The 19,950-nt window shown below is 38.7% G+C and overlaps 4 protein-coding genes across 5 annotated transcripts; 2 read left to right on the top strand and 2 right to left on the bottom strand.

Annotated features, from left to right (window-relative positions):
- Nucleotides 1-572: 572 nt before the first annotated feature.
- LOC108138171 (protein peste) lies at nucleotides 573-3,921 on the bottom strand. Its single transcript, XM_017260263.1, has 5 exons — nucleotides 3,597-3,921; nucleotides 2,447-3,097; nucleotides 2,006-2,303; nucleotides 1,642-1,921; nucleotides 573-1,056 (listed from the first exon to the last, which is right to left on the bottom strand). Exons 2-5 carry the CDS (start codon nucleotides 3,083-3,085, stop codon nucleotides 717-719), a joined length of 1,557 nt encoding a protein of 518 aa, XP_017115752.1. The 5' UTR covers nucleotides 3,086-3,097; nucleotides 3,597-3,921; the 3' UTR covers nucleotides 573-716.
- A 1,906-nt stretch (nucleotides 3,922-5,827) lies between these two features.
- LOC108138173 (ATP-dependent RNA helicase vasa) lies at nucleotides 5,828-19,567 on the top strand. The gene is made up of 10 exons (XM_017260266.2): nucleotides 5,828-5,956; nucleotides 9,917-9,956; nucleotides 10,020-10,053; nucleotides 13,290-13,329; nucleotides 13,395-13,659; nucleotides 17,447-17,685; nucleotides 17,747-18,490; nucleotides 18,653-18,866; nucleotides 18,936-19,204; nucleotides 19,268-19,567. The coding sequence occupies exons 4-10, from the start codon at nucleotides 13,309-13,311 to the stop codon at nucleotides 19,319-19,321; spliced, it is 1,806 nt and encodes a 601-aa protein (XP_017115755.1). The 5' UTR covers nucleotides 5,828-5,956; nucleotides 9,917-9,956; nucleotides 10,020-10,053; nucleotides 13,290-13,308; the 3' UTR covers nucleotides 19,322-19,567.
- LOC108138175 (plasminogen activator inhibitor 1 RNA-binding protein) lies at nucleotides 7,225-12,922 on the bottom strand. Of its 2 annotated transcripts, none has more exons than XM_041710245.1 (4): nucleotides 12,813-12,922; nucleotides 11,649-12,401; nucleotides 9,586-9,855; nucleotides 7,225-9,329 (listed from the first exon to the last, which is right to left on the bottom strand). In XM_041710245.1, the coding sequence occupies exons 2-4, from the start codon at nucleotides 12,340-12,342 to the stop codon at nucleotides 8,776-8,778; spliced, it is 1,518 nt and encodes a 505-aa protein (XP_041566179.1). In that variant the 5' UTR covers nucleotides 12,343-12,401; nucleotides 12,813-12,922; the 3' UTR covers nucleotides 7,225-8,775. The 2 variants fall into 2 exon arrangements, with proteins under 2 accessions (XP_041566179.1, XP_017115757.1); XM_017260268.2 differs by lacking the exon at nucleotides 12,813-12,922 and adding an exon at nucleotides 12,618-12,748.
- LOC108138174 (sister chromatid cohesion protein solo) lies at nucleotides 13,783-17,194 on the top strand. Its single transcript, XM_017260267.2, has 2 exons — nucleotides 13,783-14,827; nucleotides 15,157-17,194. The coding sequence occupies exons 1-2, from the start codon at nucleotides 13,821-13,823 to the stop codon at nucleotides 16,793-16,795; spliced, it is 2,646 nt and encodes an 881-aa protein (XP_017115756.2). The 5' UTR covers nucleotides 13,783-13,820; the 3' UTR covers nucleotides 16,796-17,194.
- Nucleotides 19,568-19,950: the final 383 nt, after the last annotated feature.

The following is a 19,950-nucleotide window of genomic DNA, read 5'->3' on the forward strand; positions in this document are numbered from 1 at the left end:
AAATGCCTAAACATTATACGCCAATTGATTTCAACTTTACACGAAAAATTGTCTTTTATTAATGTATGTATGTATTTACAGAAAACGAAATCGAGACATTCTGTTTGCTCCACTTATCTTAATACTGAAACAGCAAAAAGACAAAAACAAAATTGGACATAAAATTGCTAATTAATCACACGATTAACGAATGGATAATAATTGTAGGGTATTATCTGATTTCTTTCTCACCCGTTCTCTTTCAGTCTCTTTTACTCTCTTTCACTCTCTTCCCCTTTGGTCAGACAAACTGGTTTGTCTCTTTTGCGGTGTAAACATTTTCTTGAATCGGTTCCGAATCGGTTCATCATTCAATGTACCTAAGTGCATCGGTCGAGGCGTTTTCATTTCAATGCTAATATTGTTTGTGTTATAATTGCTACACAATTGTTTATTAGTAATGAGTGTGTAATTTATTTTTCTTGGGGACTTTTTGTATATATGTATGTATGTATGTACATAACTGCATGATTCAGTTTGATAAGAAACAACGTACAATCCCCAAACAACAACAGTAATAAAACGAAAACGAGTAATCTATAAATTCGATAATTTTCAGGCACCGAATATATGTATGTATGTATGAACACCATTTACCATTTATTGGCCTAAACTGTAGACTAGGCAGGAAAAAACCCTGCAAACTTAATCCTACAAACTTATTCAATTTACCACCTTCAGTGGGGATTTCCTGACGCCCCTTTGGCCCCCGTATATTGCAATCCTATTAGCAGTGGCGACTCCTCCACACCATTGTTTTTCATCGAATCTGTCATCTTGTTGGCCTCCAGGCTACTGATCTCGATCTTCTGCATAAAGCGCTTCTGCCATATCATCTGGTGTGGATACCAGAAGATCATCACCACGCCCACAGCCACGCCCAGGATTCCACCGATCTTGCCCAGTAATTCCATGATCGGTATTAGCTTCACGTAGCCCAGAAGATCATCTGTTATCCGCACATTATAATCCGCCCAAATTAGCGGGAAGAACGTCGTTCGTGCCTTGCGGTAGATTCTGAAAATATTAATATTAAGGATTACAATATATGTACATAAATATTATAAAATTATATATTTATAAATTTATTGGATATATCTTACTGCAAACAAAAAATCATGCAAGCGTATTTTATATATTCTATTTGGGTATTTTCTTGGCCTTTAAAAGTTAAATAGACAATGGTCTACATTCAAATAGAAATAAGAGGATTTATACATACATATGTACTTTACTTTAAGTCAATTTAAGCTAAACATTTTTTGCTATTTTGCAGTTAATAACCTATCTTTAATTTACCATGAAGAGCTTCGAAACATGCTATATATGTACATATCTATATTGTTTATTTTTTTATATTAAAGAATATAAAATTAGCATTTAGATAAAGTCTTCCATATTATCAAATGAGTAACTTCGTAGGAATTATTATATTAATGATTCAGATAATATAGATATAATAACTTGTCGAATACAGCTTTCAGAAACTTATAAATAAGAAACTTTTTGCTGTACTTTATTTATACTACGCTAATTAAGTATGATAATGAAAATGATATGATAACGGTAGTATTTTGACTGTAACTTTAAAAGCCTCCTTACGATTGAGTTCTGGGTTCGACTAATAAATTGGCCATAATTCGAGCCTTGATCTCCAACAGCATTCCGGTTTTGGGCTCCAGCATGATGACCATCTCGTGGCGATCCTTCTCGGGCTTCATGCCCTCCACCTGCTCCGCATAGTAGGGATCCGCCTTATAAAAGTGCGGATACGAAGCAAAGACGGGTGTTCCATACCAACAGGAGGATATGTTCAGAAGACCGGATCTCACCTCCTGGCAGTTCTCTTGGCAATAGCAACTATTATCTGGGTTGTCAGTACCTGGAATGCATAATGTGTCATGGATTATAGTGAAGAGATTATTTATGTATATTTCAATATAATTTATTTTTATTTAGGACTCACCATTAGCTACATTGCGTTCACTTCCCCTGTAAACGTATGCCTCAACTCCCTCGAAGACAGTCGTCCCGGAGTAATCAATCTGCAGCTCACGGCACAGATCTGGCAGAAAAAAGGATATGGGTCTGCCCTTCACCAGCGGTATTGGATGGAACTCTCCGGTACTGCCCTTCAATTTGCACCTGGGACTGGCTTCTGTGACATTGTTGTACCGCCACCGAGCGATTTGACCCAGCTTCTTAAAATCATCTCGTCCCGTGTAGACATTGTGGTGGCCATAGATCTCCATACTGCCATTGCGCTGAAAATATATATTTTTTAAGTTTAATTAGAACACTAACTTTGAATAGTAATTGCATTTGAAAAATGTAATCATTCAACAACTTTATCAAACTAAGTTTATAGAGTTTATAAGGTTTATAACTTATATATAACTTGACTTACTGGATAAGCATAACCGATCTTCTCGTAGGGGAAATTCATCTCCGGCACCAGATTGGGCGGCACAAGTTTGTTCATTTTGATGAGTGGCGTGTCGAATCCGTCGAACATCCAATCGCTAGCTGGTCGCACCATCGTGCGCTCCTTGCCGTAAATACTGAGGGCCATCATCATGAGGGATCGCAGCATGGGACTCCAGGAGAGCATCTTCTGGTACAAACCGACGATGAGCAGATTGGGCGCCACAATGGGATCCGAGGGATGTCCGGCACTATGTATCGGATCGAATTCGAAACGACTGCGACGCATATAGGACACCGTTGAGTTCGCATCGTGCCACTCCACATTCAGCTTCTGCATTCGCTCCGTAAAGCGATAGGGTCCGTGTTCCGTAAATTTCGGCTTCACCGTGGGATCGTTGAAGTTCTCCGAATTGGTCCAATTGAACATATACAAATCCACGGTTATGTCCATCGAGGGCGACTCCCACAGATTGCTAATCAGTGTTCCCGGCCTGAGAACTATGAACCATTCGATCATCCAGCGTTCGATTTGTTCCATATAGACCAACGAGATCAGGCTGCAGGTGGCCAAGAGCAAACCCAACGCACTTGTACGCAAAATGCGATTTTTTCCGATCATGGTAGCGTGGACCTGAAATTGGTGAATAAATTAAAGTCTTAGTTAACATATTAATTGTTTAACAAGCTCAACTTGTTTTTATGAAACAGCAACAAAAAATAATTGCATATAAATTCATTAAAACAGTTAGAAAAGTTAGGCAGTTAAGTTTAAACTATGTGACGTTAAAGCCAACTATTCTTCCGGGCTGAAGAATTTACATAATGTTTATAGATCAATGTAGGAAGAGAATTGTAAGCAAGTATAAATGCCAACGTAATAATTATATTATTTAATTGCTTTTAAAAGTCATTTTTTGAAAGGGTTGCGATAGTTATTATTTGGTGATAACCATTATCTCATTTCACTGCGTATTTGTGTTAAAAAAAAGGATTGTTCAATGAAACTTATTTTAACCAATTGCTTGTTTTTGCTATCAATTAAAATTGTAAAAAACTTCTAAAACAACCGTTTTAGCATCTTCTAATAAAATTTAATTTTATTCGCCTAAATTGTTAGTTGGGAAACTCACTGATTTGGGGTCTTTGCTCGACGTTGGTTCTGCAATATATAGAAATTGACTCCCACTTCCTTTTGATGCCTGGTCTGATCTGATTCGAGTCCAAGTCCACGCAGTAGGGTGGAGGTTATCTGTTCCTTCTGATAATGCAACTCAATTTGCAAATGTTCTCTTCGGCATCGCCTTTACAGAATCTGTGGAACTATTTTTACTTTATTCCAGACTAGTTCAGTGGATTGGATTGAATGGATTGAATGTTCGAGTAGTATCTGTGATTCTTAGTCTTGGGGTTCCGATCGAACCACTTCGAATGCCGACTTGATAACGACTGAACTGGCTGTAGGAAAATGGTTTTCAGAACGGCGAGAAAAATAAACATAAATGTCAGAATAAAATGATACAGAACTTAACAAAACGTTAATTAAGGCACTGAAAAAAAAGGCAATCTAAGTTTATAGAGTTCATTATAAGTTTAAGTAGAACGCGACTAAAATAAAATAAGCCATAAGAAGTAGACAACATTTAAGACGACTTTATGAACACTAGGAATTACACTCAGTGCGTAAGGTCCGAATCAAAATCGGCGTCATGATGATTTGTGCTTAGCCGTCGCACATGTGCCTAAAAAAAAGCCAACAGATGATCTTTTTATCTTCCTTTTAAAGATCAACCGTCAACTTTTGTAACTAGGTACTATTTTTCGCTTAGTTTCTACTGTAATTAAACTAAACGGCACAAATGTTTTTTTTTTTTATTAACGGGTCAAACCTAATTGAGATTAGATGAGATTTTGACCTACTGATGTGGGTGTACACGGTATAAATTTAAAGATAATTAAGCAAAAAAAAAACGATTACACATAAATATTAATTAAATATGTGGTTTTTTTCAACAAACAAGTATTTTCTTATGTTATTAATTTTCTCTCAGTGCACTTTAAGACAACAGTTTATAGTTTGTTAATTGTGAGTTTAAATGCAACGCTTCGGTTCAATGGCTCCACATTCTGGGGTTATAATTTAATGATACTGTGAGTGACCGTAGTACTTCAGTATTCCGAAACGAGAGAATTACAAAAACAATTATTTATTATATTCAACCTGCGATTCATATTTTGAAGTACTCGTTCTTCGATTTCGGGTTTATTTACCTTATTTTCTGAATGGTCTCGGTTGGGACTGATAAGCCAAGATAATGTCCGGACCCCAATTCGTAATCACTTGCTCCCAATTGGCGATGGCTCAGGACGATAAGAGGAGCCCCAACTAACGTTCAAAACTTGAAAAGGGTGAACTTGTTTGACTTAATCTATTTGAAATGTGACATCACAAAGAAAAACCCTAGTGATGTCTGATCGATTATATGGTCGTTCATAAGTTTCCTCTCATTATTAAATATAATATATAATATATTCATTCTGCCCTTACACGTGAATTATTGTTTGATCAGAGATTACAAACAATAAGTTATACTTAAATCGACCAATGAGCTTTTAATGAATCTTAAAAATATTTATTGTATTTTGGGCATCGTTTCCAATCAGCATTGTTTTGACAATTAACAACTAAACAAATGTAAGGTTGACAATTAATTTATTTGAAATAAATATTATTTTGTGTATTTATTTGTGTTTAATTTCCAACACCGTTTTAACAGTTTCGACAAAATTCGCCTCGAAAATGTGAATTGCTGTATCATCCTGACTGTTCATTAAAACCGTTATCTTTGTAATTTATTTAAATTGCGCGCCGAAATAGTGCTGGAAAACTACACAGCTTTTGGATAGATATGGAAAAACGTCGATGATTCTTGCCACACATCGATTTCATCGATTCTTTTTTAAAACATCGATGGCGTCGACGTAATTGTGTTGTATTTTGTATTATTTTTGTGTACAGCATGAGTTTTTAACATATCAAATACATTATATTATATATATTTTCAATTCTTTATATCATCAGATATAATTGCAACTTAGAAAAAAACTTTAAGAGCGAAATTAAATTAAATTTTAACCAAATATCTATAATTTTTATATTTTACTTATTTCGGCAAAAAGCTTAGCAAACATTTCTTACAGAAATTAAGGTTTTGAGTAAAAGCTAACAGAGCTCGTAAGAACTGGAGTAAAAACGTTAAGGGATGGAAAAACGTTGACGTTCTAGCCTTACATCGATATCACAATCGATATTACACTTTCATCGATGTTGCCCCACCTTTACTTCCTTTTTCTTCGTTCGCTTTCTTCTTTTTCAATTGAAATTGCGCCTTCGTAAAGTTCGCTTGGTGCGAGAGTTTTTAAATAAATAATTTAAGCAAGTTTAAAGTAAAACTTTTATTTAAAAGGCATTCAGTTGCTTTGAGCAAACGAGGTGAGTGACAAGTCAGTTTTATGCAGCATAAGCTATTCGCGTTCTATAATTCCTTGAGATTTGAAAAAAGTTTATTACAATTAATAAATTAAAGTTATAAAATTGTATAAATATGCAATTAAAAATGTGTTAAAGCATAAAACATTTTCAATTGCCTTTTCTTATTTAATTCGCTTGGCGTGCAGTTCTAATGTGAGTTAGTGGATTTTCTCATTAACGTCAAAGCTACTAAAAATGGACATGCAACATTTTTAATTTTATTAATTGCATTTAGAATTCAAAACTAAATACTCAAATTTTCCATGTTTATTATTCACCGCTTTAAAACGTTTTCGAGCTTCTCTTCACTTTATTCGCTAGGCGTCCATTTTCGTTCTCCTTTTTGTCTGTCACCGTTATGTTTTAGGGTTGCCGAGTGGCTAACATTTGTTGTACATGACAATTTCTACTTTAAAAAGTGCTTCGAGAGAGGCTAGACAGACTGGATATTGGCATGTTGGGCTCAAATTCTTTTTGCTCTCCTTCTCTTTTGGAAGGAATAGTCGCGCTGCAATATAAAGTTAATATTTGTGTTATTTTCGATTCTTGCGTTGGGTTTTTGTTGTCCCTTCTGTTAGGTGCCGTTTAACTTAATTTACGCTTTGCTCTTTTTCGCAGAAATGTCTCGCTTTCTGCTACGCATATTGTTCGTCCTTTCGTTGTCTCTGTTCCGTCTCTCGTTGCTCTTGGTCTTCGTGCACTTTCGCGTGTTCTCTTGTTCTAGTTGCATCGTTTGTTTATTTCACGCGTGTAATAATACGCTTTTATCTTCTCTTAATTTTTCCGTTAAAGGAATTTAATTTTCGTATTGTTTTATCGTTTTACTGAAGATAACTTTAAAACGAATTCAGCAGTTTTTATTGAGAACCGCTTTAAATTATCTCTTTGGTCTTATTTTTTTTATTAGCATCACAATATTATTTTCTGTTTCTGTAATTAAATCCCTTTTAATTTAAGTGTGTGAGAGTATTTCAAGCGTCGAATTACTCCTCCTGCTCTTTCCTTTTTTTTTTATTTCTTGTTCTTTGGCTCGTTATTTTCAATCAGATTAGGGGTTTTTATTCATAAAACAAGTTTACTTAGAACGTAGCCAAGCATGCTGTAACCTTAAATTTCCATAGCAATTTAAAATTTATTGCATTTATTGCAGTGAGTGATGAGTGTCAAATTTCGTCACACTTTAAAATTTGACTTTCCCTTACTTTGTCCCAAAATTAAAGTCGTTAATGTCAAGTGTTTTTTTGTTTATTTTTATCAAATAAATTTTCTTTTATGTTTAAACGAGTTGCTCAACATTTGGTTGCTGTTGAATGGTTTGTTTCTTTGGGTCAAAATACAATACAATATTTCAAAAAATTTCGTATATTGTTCATCTACGATTTTTTTTCTTACTTTGCTTCCTCTTATTCCTTTGTTTTTTTGTGTACTTGTTTTGCTGTCATAAAATTGATTTTACCTTGTATGTACGAATATATATCTCATATAATTTATACAATTTCTAATTAATAGAAGAAAACGATTTTACAGGGATCTTCATATTTGCGTTTTTAGGAGTGGTTTTCTTCTCATCTGACTTGAAATAGGTTTCTATGAAAGCGTTTCTCCAACTGTAAATCTACTTATTAAAGGTTTATAATTTGCTCCAATAGTTAATCAATATATTTTGTTTTTATTTCTTTAATAATGCTTAAATTAATATTGTTTTGTTTTTGTATTTCTGTGTGTGTGTGTTCAGTTAGGTTTTTATAATTAAAAGTAGTATATATGATGCATAGTTTGCTTTATAATTATTAAATTTAAATGTTTAATTATAGAGTTTGCATCCAAGAAACACAAATACAAAGTTTTTAACACTTACTATTCATTCGGTTTTTGGGTTTCTTTTTCCAACTACTGATTTTAATATTTTTTCGATTTTGTTTTTCTTTATTTTAAATAAAAGTTAACATAGTAAAAAATAATAAAACGTACATTTCACTACGAAAAATTGATTCGTAATAGAACAAAAAAATATATGAGTAATGAAAATGCTTTTACTGTTTTCTCGATGAAAACAAACTATTGTAATGTATTTAGTGTATTTTGCTTCTTTTTATCGAAGAATTTGTCAGGCCGTGATGTTGTTTATTAATTTTAAATTTGTAGTTTCTTTTTTTCGCCTTGTTCACTGGTAAGCGAATTTGATTTGGTATTAGTAGGTAGGATGATTTTTGATTAAGTGAGTGGTAATAACAGAAAAAAAAAACAACTTTACATCTGATTTTTGTTGATGTAACAAAACAATTTCTATGTCCGCCCATGCCGTTCTATAGAAAAATCTCGAAACAAATCTCTTATCGTCGATAGTGAACAGACATTAGAATTTAAATCCATAATGAGGATGACTGACTGACTGACTGACTTAGCCTGACTCTGACTAGTTTACACGAGGTCACTTTGCTTGATCGCGATTTTATTCGGGTAAAATCTGATTAGTTGGCCACGCGTAAACTAAAATTGCTTTTCTCATGTGTTCTCTTCATATATTTAAATATATATGTGTATAATTTATTATCCATTTTTAGCTTAGCTTGTTGGTTGGTATTTTTTGTTGCTTTTGGCTTATATGGCGGCTACAATTGTTTCTTTTTTCCCCCTTTTTTGTTTGTTTTTTGAAAAGTTTTTTGTCTGTGATATAAGTAATTTATAATATTTCATTTTGGTAACTTGCTTTCCATCCTCTTCAGTAGTCACCAAAACTGCAATTTGAGGAACAATCTGCTCCTGCTCAAACGCTCGATTTAAGCCAGTGTAGGGAACTGACGCTCGTCGTTGACCTTGGGAGCAGTGTTCTGTTGTCGCTCGAAACGCTTGTTTTGACCTGGACCGCTGTTATTCTGATTGTTGTTGTGGTTGTTGTTCTGGTTGTTGCCCGGACCACCACGACGCTCGATGGGCGGCCTCTGATTCTGAGTGGACGGAGCACCGCCCTCGTTATTGGAGTGCTGCTGGTGCCCAGATTGACCATCGCGAGGTCCACGGTTTCCACCCTCACGGTCACGGTTGTTTCCGCCACCCTCACGGTTGCCGCCCTCACGATTGCCACCCTCGCTGCGTGGTCCGCCGCCGAATCCGCCGGGTCGTGGACCTCCACGGCCACCGCGTCCTCCAAATCCACCTGGTCCGCCACGACGACCGTCGTTAAAGTTGAACTGAATATCCAGGACACGCTGCTGCCTGCCCACGCGCTGTGGATACAAGGCAGGATCGTACTCAAGCTCCTCTTCGCTGTCGTTCTCCTTCTTTTTGTTGCTGGTTAAGACGACCATTTTCTTCCATTGTGTGGTGTCCTCGCCTGTGGAAAAAAATGATTGTAGGTAATTCGATGGTTTTCTAGGTAACGAAATAAGCAAGTGATCTAGTTTTTATTTCTCATAGGACCTCTTTAAACCCGTTTATGGCGTGCCAAAAAAAGTACCATATAATTTTTTAATTTTACAAAAAGAATTCGTTTAGATTTCGTTGCTTTTTGGAGTTCGATTTTTAAAATCATCTTAAATCGCGAACCATAAAAAAGGGAAGGAAGGTGGTCTTTAGGGTTGTGGTCATACCTTCTCCAGCCTTGCGGATGTTGAAGGTTGGCTTGATGCGTTGTCCCTGCTGGGCCTTCCATTCGTCCAAGGTCAGTTCTTTGGCCTCCTCCTCGGCGGCCGCCTGCTGTTCGCTCTGTGGTTCGGTGCCCGATTCGTCAGCCTTGGCTCCACCTTCTGCATTGGCCACATTGGTCTCGCTTTCGTTCTTGTTCACATCGTCAATGGTTTCCTTGACCGATCCCCAGTTGTGGGATCCAGCTCCATCGCGCTTGTCAACTGATTTCACACCTGTGGATAATGCAATAATAATACGGATTAATAAATATTTTAATTATCTTTTTAATTGCAGATACTTGGGTAAATTTAACTTATCTGCAAATCGTGAATAAGTAAGTTTGCATTTCTTTTATTATTTCGCACATACCTAAATCTACTTATTTTTTTCCTTACAGAGCTGAAGTCAATTTGTATTCCTTGAATTAATTGGTAAGTTAAAGTTGGGCACAATATATTTATACCAAAAATCTATTACTTTCAACTCAATCCAAAGGTATACTTTATTCTAGCATTACCTCTTATCAATATTGTCTTAATTAGGTCAATTGTAGCTAGGAATCACCATTTCTATTGAAATCTAACCACGTTAAGCTATTTCACTGCCATCGCGTGAGACAGATAAGCCGACAGCAACCGTTCGCTGAAATCAGATTCAGCAGGGAACTATTTTTCATCCCCTATTTCCCTGTTTATGCTACGCAAAGACCTCCTACAAACAGTTGTGTTAAATGGGAAATGCCGACAAGAAGATAGCCAAACTATTTATAACACATTTTCTCTTTCGATTTGTGCTGTGTAGAGCTTCGTCTTGTCTGTTGCTGTTGCTGCTGCTGTGATTATAATTTTGGATATTCCAAAAATGAAACAGTCTCAATAGAAGGCATCAGTGAAGAGCGGAAAATGCGAAGTGTGATGGTAGCAGCTTGTTCAAGATTTTCTGTCCATTAGTATTGATTTGACTTATCCACCACGTGCGCGAGAGATTCGCTGCGCCGTTTGTCCATTGCCAATTTGTTTATGGGGGCTTGTTGTTTTGCCACAATTATTTAAACTTTTCAATATTTAATATATTTTCTTGGCATTAAGAATTGCCCAATGTTTTTTAAATAGTTTGGGAATTCATACAGGCGGCATCATTTTTGTAAGCGTTTATTTATGAGTCGTTTAATTATAGATCGTTAAATACTTGCACTCAATATCTTGCTTGTACGTAGCAAGCAAATTTTATAGCGTTGATTTGGTATTGGGAAATTGTGTTATTGGTGTAATATTAAATTCTTCGTATTGCTAAAAGTTTTCAGTGAGTTCAGAAAAAAAAGTATGAGTCTTGTTTAATATCGATATGGTAAAATAAGTTTCTGAACAATATTTATGAAACCCACTAGAAATTTCCCATGAATCCAAATTCTAAATCATGATCTATTGGTAGCGTGTAAACTATGGATGGAATGTGGATTCCCTGCCTTTTTTCCGCCTCCAGAGTTCGCTTTTCTGGTTGTCATGGAGCGTTGTTTTTGTTTTATTTGTTATATTTTTTTTTGGTGGGCGGACGGGCTCATTTTGTGGTTATGTCTGCCATGCCTCATGATGGGGTTTAGATTTAGGTTCCGATCACCACCCGTATAGACAGAAAAATATATTAATTGCTTTTAACTTTATCGTTTATAAAAAGTTTAACGACTTCTTCAACATTAGAATATTTAAATATCAAAATAATATTTAAGATGGAAAGCATTGGGGATTCGATACTTTATACAGTCTATTATGCTATCTTTTCGAACTAAAACCCCTTTTATATGCAATAGAGATAAGCATGTCCCAGAAATCTCTTCAAACGTTTGTTTAGAATTTGATTAAAAGTGATTTTTTGGGAAACTCCCCAAACCCATCCAAGTTCCGCGCTAATTTGCATTATACTTATGGCCGAGATTGGAGGTACTTTCTTGGCTAAATTAATTTTGGAATTACTAAAGTAAGACTGTTTCTTATTCTTAATTGTTGTTGGTTTTTTGTGCCTCACTCACCGGTTCTATCGGATCCAGACTGGCGATCGAATTCTCGCTTCCTGTTCTGGCCATCGTAGTTGCGATTCTGGCGCTGAGGGCGATCTCCTCCGGCTCCTTGGCCACCACCTCCTGGTCCGCGATAGGGACGCGACTGCTGGCCATCGGGTGCTCCACCATTTTCGCGAACATTACGGCGATTGTTGCGCTGCTCACGGGTCTCGGCATTGCCATTCTGTTGACGGAAGTTGACGCTGCGCTGCTGTCCCTGTCCTTGACCCTGACCACCCTGTCCCTGTCCTTGACCGCTGCCAAATTCACGTGTCCGATTGGGGCCACCTCCTGTCCGTGGAGGACCGCCACCGCCCTGTTTGTTATTGCTATTATTGAACTGTGGTTTGTCGCCAGATGGTGTAAACTTTTTGCCATCGGGTTTGTTTAAAGCATTGTTCGGTTTGTTCTCCTTTTCGGCCTGATTTGGTTTCTTGGCATTGGGTCCTCCATTCGATCCTGCGGTCTTATTATTGTTGTTGTTCACCTTGGCGGTCGTTTTGGTGGCCGCTGTAGCCCCAGCTGATGGCTGCTTCTTCTTGCCAGCTGCTGCGGTTGCTGCTGCTGCTGCGGCGGATGTCGGCGCCCCAAGATTATCTAATGGATCGCTGACATCGTCGTCCATGAACAAGAGTTCATAACGATTTTTACCGGCGCTGTCCATGATTTTTGTGTGGATAGGTTGTGTTGGTTGCTGCTAGCTGGCTAGTTTGTTGCTCTTTCCTGCAAAAGAATTTTTATACACACAGTTTAGAAATTGATTTTCCTTTTTCGCTCGCGCACCACTTCTCACACCCTTTGAGATTCGTGGGGTTTTCTATCACAAACTATGGGTAAATATCCCAAATTTTCGGTTAGATTCTGGCTCCAGTTGGAAAGCCCTTGGATTAACTTGATTTTTCGCTATTTAATAATGAATTTCTGGGTTATTTTTCTTACTTTTCTGCTGGCTGTTTGGTGGCTGCTGCTCTCTAACCTTAATTTTCAGCGTTTCTTCTTCTTCTTCGCCTCGCTGCTAGTATTACCTACACACACACTATCGCACGCGATTGCACACGCACATGGGCCAACTAACGCACACAGCGAAAGGCGCCCACATGTGTTCTTGGTATACATAGAAAAACAGAAACTCACGTTTTTCGAAGCCGTTTCGCTGTGAATGCCCGAAATCCCTGTGACTGGCAGCTGTGTTTGGCGGGCTCTCGATTTAACAGGGAGTATTCAAAATGAAAAATTCATGACATTGGCTGAAAAACCCTAAAAAAAAAAAATAATAATTATAATAATAAATAAATGCAAAATGAGCAGTTTCAAGGTTTAGGCGGTGGAAAACATCGCTCTTGTTTATAACAACATAAACTGAGTTTATTAAACATTTTGGCAGTGTTTGTTTTGGCGCCAATTTCAATTTGAAAAGGTTGAAAAGTAGACGACGATTTTCTTTCTCTAATGTTATTAATTGGGATAAATTTATGTATTATATAAAGTGTTGTAAATTGCTTAGAAAACGTAAGAATGCAAGGGAAGTAACATATTTGTGTAACCTAATGTGTAATAGAAATTGTAGTTAATTATTTACTAATTTAACAGTTTTTTCTATACTGGTTTCAGCCAATAAGAATCTATCAATATGTCCGACTGGGAAGATGAGGTTTGTATAAGTTAAATATAAATATAAATCATTAAAGATTGCTGATGGGAGCCTTTTTTTTTTAGCCTTCTGCTCCTACTAAAAGTGCCGGTGGTGGCGGTGGAGATTGGGACGATATCCCAGCTGCTAAGCCACAGAAGGTGGTCTCCGAATGGAGCGATGATGAGGACAAGGGCAAAAGCTCTGACGGAGGAGGTGGCAGAGGAAGGGGTGGAGGCTATCGCAGGGGTGGAGATCGTGATGGAGATGACGATGGAGGTGGCTACCGCGGAGGACGTCGCGATGGAGGCGGTGGCGGTTTCCGAGGTCGTCGCGATGACAATGAGGACGGTAAGTGCGTTTTTCTTATCAACTGGCAAATATTATGGTTTTGTGAAAATAGATTTTAAATGTACTTCAAAGTAGTCTTAACTTAACATTGTGTTTGTGATTTGTTGTCTTGTTTGTTTGTTTTTCGTTTTGTCCAATTTGTGGGTTGGCCGAAACTAGCTATGGATCTGCCACCGATCCCATCCAGCTGCGATAAGGATGTGGTAGAGGCATTTATTGATCAACTCGATCTCAGCAAGTACACCACTTTAGCCAAGGTGCGTGAGTTGCGTGAATATTTGTTAAAAGCATTTAAGGATCTGGTAAACCTCGAGTGGAATGCCTGCGAGCGTCTTGATCAAGAAAGTCGTGAACAAAAAGTACAGCAGATACGTGAGACTGCTGCCATGATGGATCGCTTTATAGACGACATAAACCGATTGCTAGTCGAGCCTCAAGTTGGACCGGGAGCAAATATGATTGATCAGTTTCACAGCTTGGGCGTGAATTGGGAAGCAAATATATCGCAATTGGAGATGAATTTACCACCTCAGATTGTGGTGCCGCAACTTCCGCACAACAGGTCGAGGCAAGTCGTGGGAGAAGTGCAGGTTACAGCATCCCTAGCGCAACAGCTTGTGGATCACTATCAAAAGTTTCGTCGACTAAACGATGATCCAGAAGCTATTCGAGAAGCTGCCGAAGAGCGTGAAGGAAATGGTCAAGAGGTGACTCTTCTTTCCACCTACGGTTCGACCAGATTTCGTCACTGGCTAACCGAAGACTTTGTGCTTCGCCACGAAATGTGTTCAGTAAACTTTCGCAGTCCGCGTGAGCTAGCCACAAATCTGAACTGGCCAATTTCACCGTTTCCGGTTTGGCTGACCAATCCAGAGCCTCGGCGTTCAATCCGGACTTGTGAGCGTAGGACAATTACCAGTGCAACTGCTGCAACTGAGCCATCAAATCGACACGAAACAGACAGCTCTAGAAGCCTGCAGGCCAGCAGTCTGGTAAATGTGGCAAGACATCAGCGTTCCCAGAATCAGGGAACGCCAGATGCTGTTTATTTCAGTCGCTTTGCCGGGACGCCCGATGATGAGATCCCCTGGTCGGCGCCTGGAGGACCCGGAAGAACATCGGGGGCAGGTGATTCGAGCACCCCTCTCGGACAGAACAGCGGTTTGGGGTATTTAAAACAAATAATTATAATAACAATCCTTTTCTATCTATCTTACCATCTGTGGGTGCTCTCTAAAGTTCCTGTTCCCAAAAAGCGAGCTGTAGACCTCAAACATTAAAAGCTTACGAAAAGAATACAAAATTTAGGCAGTCACCAAAAAATTCTAAAGACACTTAAACATAATTTTGTTAGCGTTTGATTTTGACAGTCATTTAAAATAAGATGTAGCATGCTTCTCTATGAACCTTACCCAGCATATCCCTTATATCCTTCTTCGAATTATTTTCAAATATGTCATGCCGAGCATTAACTCTAAAGCTATGTCCGTTCCACAGCTTGTCATTTAGACCCAATCTGACCTATGACGATGGGATTAATCGATTGTCTTTACCTGGAGGAGAATCATTTGGGCCAGCGTTTCCACAGCTACCGGAAGAGCAACCAGACAGCAGCAACACCTTATTACTGCCGGCGGCAAATACGGATGAAACAGCTGTAGTTGGCGCTCCTGGATCATCAATGCTGCGCCCACGGTTCAGGCCAAAATTGTCGGCCATCGAAGAGATTGAGTTCCATCAACGCCTCACCGCTGAGTCGCGTGAGATGGAAATGAGCTTTTCTCCGCAATCGAAAGAGGCGGCACCGGCAATGGAAGTGTCCAAATCATTAACACCTCTTGCGATTACACCTCCTTTAAGCCCACAACGTGAGTGGTCTTTGATTTTTCGGCCGCGGGCGCAGATAATTAACTATGACGATGGGCCAGCTCCTCCGAGGCAAGCACCGCGAGTCCGACGTCCTCCACGCCCACGAGCACGCGTTCCTCGTGCTGCTCCAGCACCAGCTCCGCTGGTACCAACTCCTCCATCAACGCCGGAACAACGAATCCGAATCCTCCAGGGTGAGGATGCACAGCGAAGCCCACGTCATGTTGCAAACACTTTTATAACTGAATTTCTACAAAGTATTTCGCAGCGGACAGTTGGACAGTATCCAGAGTTATTGCCTCCCGTTGTATTTGGCGGCAATTCTGGACAACAGCAGATTCAGCAGCCAGCGACAACATCGGCTGTTTCTGTTGAAATTACTCAGGAGGTGTCTCTGAGTTTTTCGGTTTGTGGTGCTGGTATGCAATCTACAGCTTACTTGCCGGCTCCTGTGATGCCTTCACTGGACACCGATGCCAGTGCTGACGACCAGATAGTTCCCTTTGATCCAGCTGCTTCGTTACCGCCCATAAGCTCTACTCCAATCAATCAGGATCCAAATGCCGCTTTCCTAGGACGTAAACTTCCGCTTGAAATGAGACCCGATACGACGGACACCTACAATATGTTTGCCAATATGTCACAACCAATTATGCCACTGGAAATTGAGCAAGCCGCTCCGCTGTCTGTTTCGAACTCTTTGGCTACTTTGAGTGATCGGGCTATTGTGACCGATGTGCAGATACTGAGGCTGCCGAATCAGTCATACAATCTTTCAAGCACAGATGTGACCAAAAATGTAGTAGATTCTGCAGCGACGTTCACCACAGATGGCTTGCAAACGGCAAGGGAACGCAGAACAGCAATGCAAAATCAACTATATCGAGAGTCGATGAACGACTTGCGTTACATTGTGCAACACACTGATATGTTTCGTTTAATGGTCGATAGGCAACAGGAACTCAGTGTGCAGGGCAAGTCGCTGTTGCATTCGAGGGGCAACAGCCTCGGGTCCTCAAGTTATTATTCTATGCCCGCTGTCAAAGTCTACAACCCCAAGATAATTCTGAATACAGACAAGGAAAAGTTGCACCTTATTGCTGCCCTTTTTGAAGCCCTTGTCAAGCAGCCACAGGTGGATACAAAGAAACTATCCTTTATCCGGAATAAACAGGATATGGCGATGGCCTTCCATATTTTACTTCAACTAAAGACGGCCGATTTCATAAATCTTAGCACAGATGGAAGATTTGCCAGTCTTCGTTAGATGAAAAAAAAAACAATAATGGAAGATTACTCTCCCTTTGTTAGAATAAGAGAAATTATAAACGTGATTTACTTTAATTTGTAACATTTATAAAACATTGTTTAAACTTTGCGTTTTAAATTATATATTTTATATTATTTAAATACAATCCACATTATTATTGGAATTGTTTTCAATTCAGTCTAACAGATTCTGTTGAAAGTTTTTACGTAATATAAAATAATCAATTTAAAACTTAAAGGCAAGTTTCACATTTGGAAAGATTAAGAATTTTGAATCTATTATGTTATGTTTTACAATACTTCTATCATGTATATTTCGGTGAAATACGCTGAAAACTTTCAGTTTATTGAATTATGAAATTTGTAACTGGTTTGAATTTTAAATTTATAATTTTAATCAAAATGTATTTAAGCAATCATGTAACTTTAATCAAATACACAAGTGTTATTAAATGTCGTTTATAAAAAAAAAAACTAAAAAACCTTAGAATTGTATGTAATTGTTGGTACATTTTTTTGCCTAACAATTGTTTCTTGTGTTTGTCACTGTAAAAGTTAATTATAAATTATGAAAATTTGTACTTAAACTAACTAGTTTTAGATTACTATTTTTATAAATGATTATTTATTTGATACACGTTTTATTTAGGCGATGAGCGTCGTGGAGGCCGCGGAGGCTTCAACCGTGAGCGAGGAGAACGCGAAGGAGGCGAAAGGCGTCGCCGTAATGATGACGATGTAAACAATAACAACGAGTTTGGCGAGGAGGGCGAGAAGAAACGCGAGTTTTATATTCCGCCCGAACCGTCCACTGACGTCACTGAGATCTTTAGCACTGGCATCACTTCAGGAATTAATTTTTCTAAATACGACAACATTCCTGTTAAGGTAACACCATGTGCCACTTAAATTCATAAATTGTATATTATAAAGGTTATTACTATTTTAGGTAAGCGGCGAAAACGTGCCCAAAGCTATCAAGAACTTCGATGAGGCTCAATTGCACGCCGCCATCCAGACAAACGTGGTCAAATCGGGCTACAAGGTTCCGACTCCGATCCAGAAAGTCTCCATCCCGGTGATCGCCGATGGCCGTGATTTGATGGCTTGTGCGCAGACTGGCTCCGGAAAAACGGCTGCTTTTCTGTTGCCGATTATCAGCAAGTTGCTGGATGAGCCCCAAGAATTTGAGATTGGAAAGCCACAGGCGGTGATTGTATCTCCGACCAGGGAGTTGGCTATACAGATCTTCACCGAAGCGAGGAAGTTTGGCTACGGTTCGTATCTGAAGATCAGCATTGTGTACGGCGGCACCTCGTTCAAGCATCAGAACGAGTGCATCACCAAAGGTTGCCATGTTCTTATCGCCACACCGGGGCGGCTGATGGACTTTGTGGAGCGCACCTTTATCACCTTCGATCACACACGCTTCGTTGTATTGGACGAGGCCGATCGGATGCTGGACATGGGCTTCTCAGACACCATGCGCAAATTCATGCACCACCAGACAATGAATCCGGACCACCAAACTTTGATGTTTTCGGCCACATTCCCGGAGGAGATTCAGCGCCTGGCGGGCGAGTTCTTGAATAACTATGTTTTCGTTACCATTGGCGTGGTTGGAGGAGCCTGTTCCGATGTCCAGCAGACTATTCATGAAGTTAACAAGTTTAACAAGCGAAACAAGCTTATGGTAAGTGTTTTTATTATTGAAATTAAGATAACAATTCAATTTCTGATCTACAGCTGGCCAAATTTCCTATTGCCAAAGATGATTTAATAACTACAAATTGTATTTAGCTTATTAAGGTATAATTCTATTTTATAAATTACTTATCTATTTTTTCTTTCAAAGGAAATCTTGCGTGAGCAAGCAGATGGTACTATTGTATTTGTGGAGACTAAGCGAGGCGCCGACTTCTTGGCTTCATTCTTGTCGGAAACCGAATTCCCGACTACCTCAATCCATGGCGATCGTCTCCAGAGTCAACGCGAGCAGGCCTTGCGTGATTTCAGGAACGGAACCATGAAGGTGATCATAGCCACTTCAGTGGCGGCCCGTGGACTCGGTAATAATGTTAAAGCGCAAAAGCAACAGAATTTATGTATTTACACTTTACTCCTCCTGTCTTATTTAGATATTAAGAATGTCAAGCATGTGGTCAACTTTGACATGCCCAACAACATTGATGACTATGTGCATCGCATTGGACGCACAGGTCGCGTGGGCAACAATGGTCGGGCCACCTCGTTCTTTGATCCCGATCAGGATCGTGCTCTTGCATCGGACTTGATCAAAATTTTGGAGGGGTCAGGGCAGACGGTCCCAAGCTTCCTCAGTCAAATGGGCGGCGGCGGTGGCGGTGGTTACTCCAACGGGTTTGGTGGTGTTGATGTGCGAGGCAGAGTGAGTTCCCTTTTTATATCCTTTTTTCCTTGCGGATACTAATAACTATTTTAATGTGCACAGGGGAATGCCGTTTCTGATGCAACCAATGCCGAGGACGAACAAGACTGGGACTAACTTTAAAAATCGGGACTTAAATGTTTAAATGTTTGAACCTAACGAATTAATTTTGACTGAGTCTTCGCCTCGTTAAAGTTTGAATTTCGGTAGGCGATATATAAGTACTATATATAAAAAAGCCTTACTATTTCTCAAATGCAAGATAAGAAAATTTGCTTGAAGATTTAACAATTATTTCTTTTTCAATGCGCTTATGATATTAAGTTTAAATATATATAATAAAACAGTTTCAATTGAAAAAAACTATTTTGCTTAATTATGTAAATCACGCTTTCCAGATTTGTTTTGCAAGTGTTTTCGTTCGAAATAGATTTTACTTTTTCATTTTAATTATAAATTAATTAATTGAAAACTGGTCCAAAATCAAATCGAATTTAAAAAGCATTATTAAGTGCCTGTATATTTTTTTGTTAAATCAGAATTTAAAAAAATTAAAAAAAAAATATTTAAAAACACGATTTGAGGTATTCTATTACCAGAGGATGAAATCATGTTTGTTTTTATGTACTCATCCTGACTGTTTCATTGTTTGTTGTTTGCCAAGTTGTCTGCCTGGCTCTTACACTCTCTCGCTCTCGATTAAAGCCGGCTTTTTGAACGCTTGCCTCGCCCTGCCTGCCTGTTCG

The sequence above is a fragment of the Drosophila elegans genome, unplaced genomic scaffold (genome assembly GCF_018152505.1).
Source record: "Drosophila elegans isolate 14027-0461.03 unplaced genomic scaffold, ASM1815250v1 contig_814, whole genome shotgun sequence".
Lineage (NCBI taxonomy): Eukaryota > Metazoa > Arthropoda > Insecta > Diptera > Drosophilidae > Drosophila > Drosophila elegans.

What these genes read in the sequence shown, in the direction of transcription:
- LOC108138175 (XM_041710245.1), bottom strand. Translation starts at nt 12,342, where the DNA reads ATGGACAGCGCCGGTAAAAATCGTTATGAACTCTTGTTCATGGACGAC. An exon ending in GTCTGGATCCGATAGAACCG is followed by an intron (nt 9,856 to 11,648) that starts GTGAGTGAGGCA and finishes CATTATCCACAG; the next exon opens with GTGTGAAATCAGTTGACAAG. An exon ending in CATCCGCAAGGCTGGAGAAG is followed by an intron (nt 9,330 to 9,585) that starts GTATGACCACAA and finishes TTTTTTCCACAG; the next exon opens with GCGAGGACACCACACAATGG.
- LOC108138171 (XM_017260263.1), bottom strand. Translation starts at nt 3,085, where the DNA reads ATGATCGGAAAAAATCGCATTTTGCGTACAAGTGCGTTGGGTTTGCTC. An exon ending in TGAACGCAATGTAGCTAATG is followed by an intron (nt 1,922 to 2,005) that starts GTGAGTCCTAAA and finishes TATGCATTCCAG; the next exon opens with GTACTGACAACCCAGATAAT. An exon ending in GTCGAACCCAGAACTCAATC is followed by an intron (nt 1,057 to 1,641) that starts GTAAGGAGGCTT and finishes TAATATTTTCAG; the next exon opens with AATCTACCGCAAGGCACGAA.
- LOC108138174 (XM_017260267.2), top strand. Translation starts at nt 13,821, where the DNA reads ATGGATCTGCCACCGATCCCATCCAGCTGCGATAAGGATGTGGTAGAG. An exon ending in GGACAGAACAGCGGTTTGGG is followed by an intron (nt 14,828 to 15,156) that starts GTATTTAAAACA and finishes TCCGTTCCACAG; the next exon opens with CTTGTCATTTAGACCCAATC.
- LOC108138173 (XM_017260266.2), top strand. Translation starts at nt 13,309, where the DNA reads ATGTCCGACTGGGAAGATGAG. An exon ending in ACGACAACATTCCTGTTAAG is followed by an intron (nt 17,686 to 17,746) that starts GTAACACCATGT and finishes TTACTATTTTAG; the next exon opens with GTAAGCGGCGAAAACGTGCC. An exon ending in ACAAGCGAAACAAGCTTATG is followed by an intron (nt 18,491 to 18,652) that starts GTAAGTGTTTTT and finishes TTTCTTTCAAAG; the next exon opens with GAAATCTTGCGTGAGCAAGC.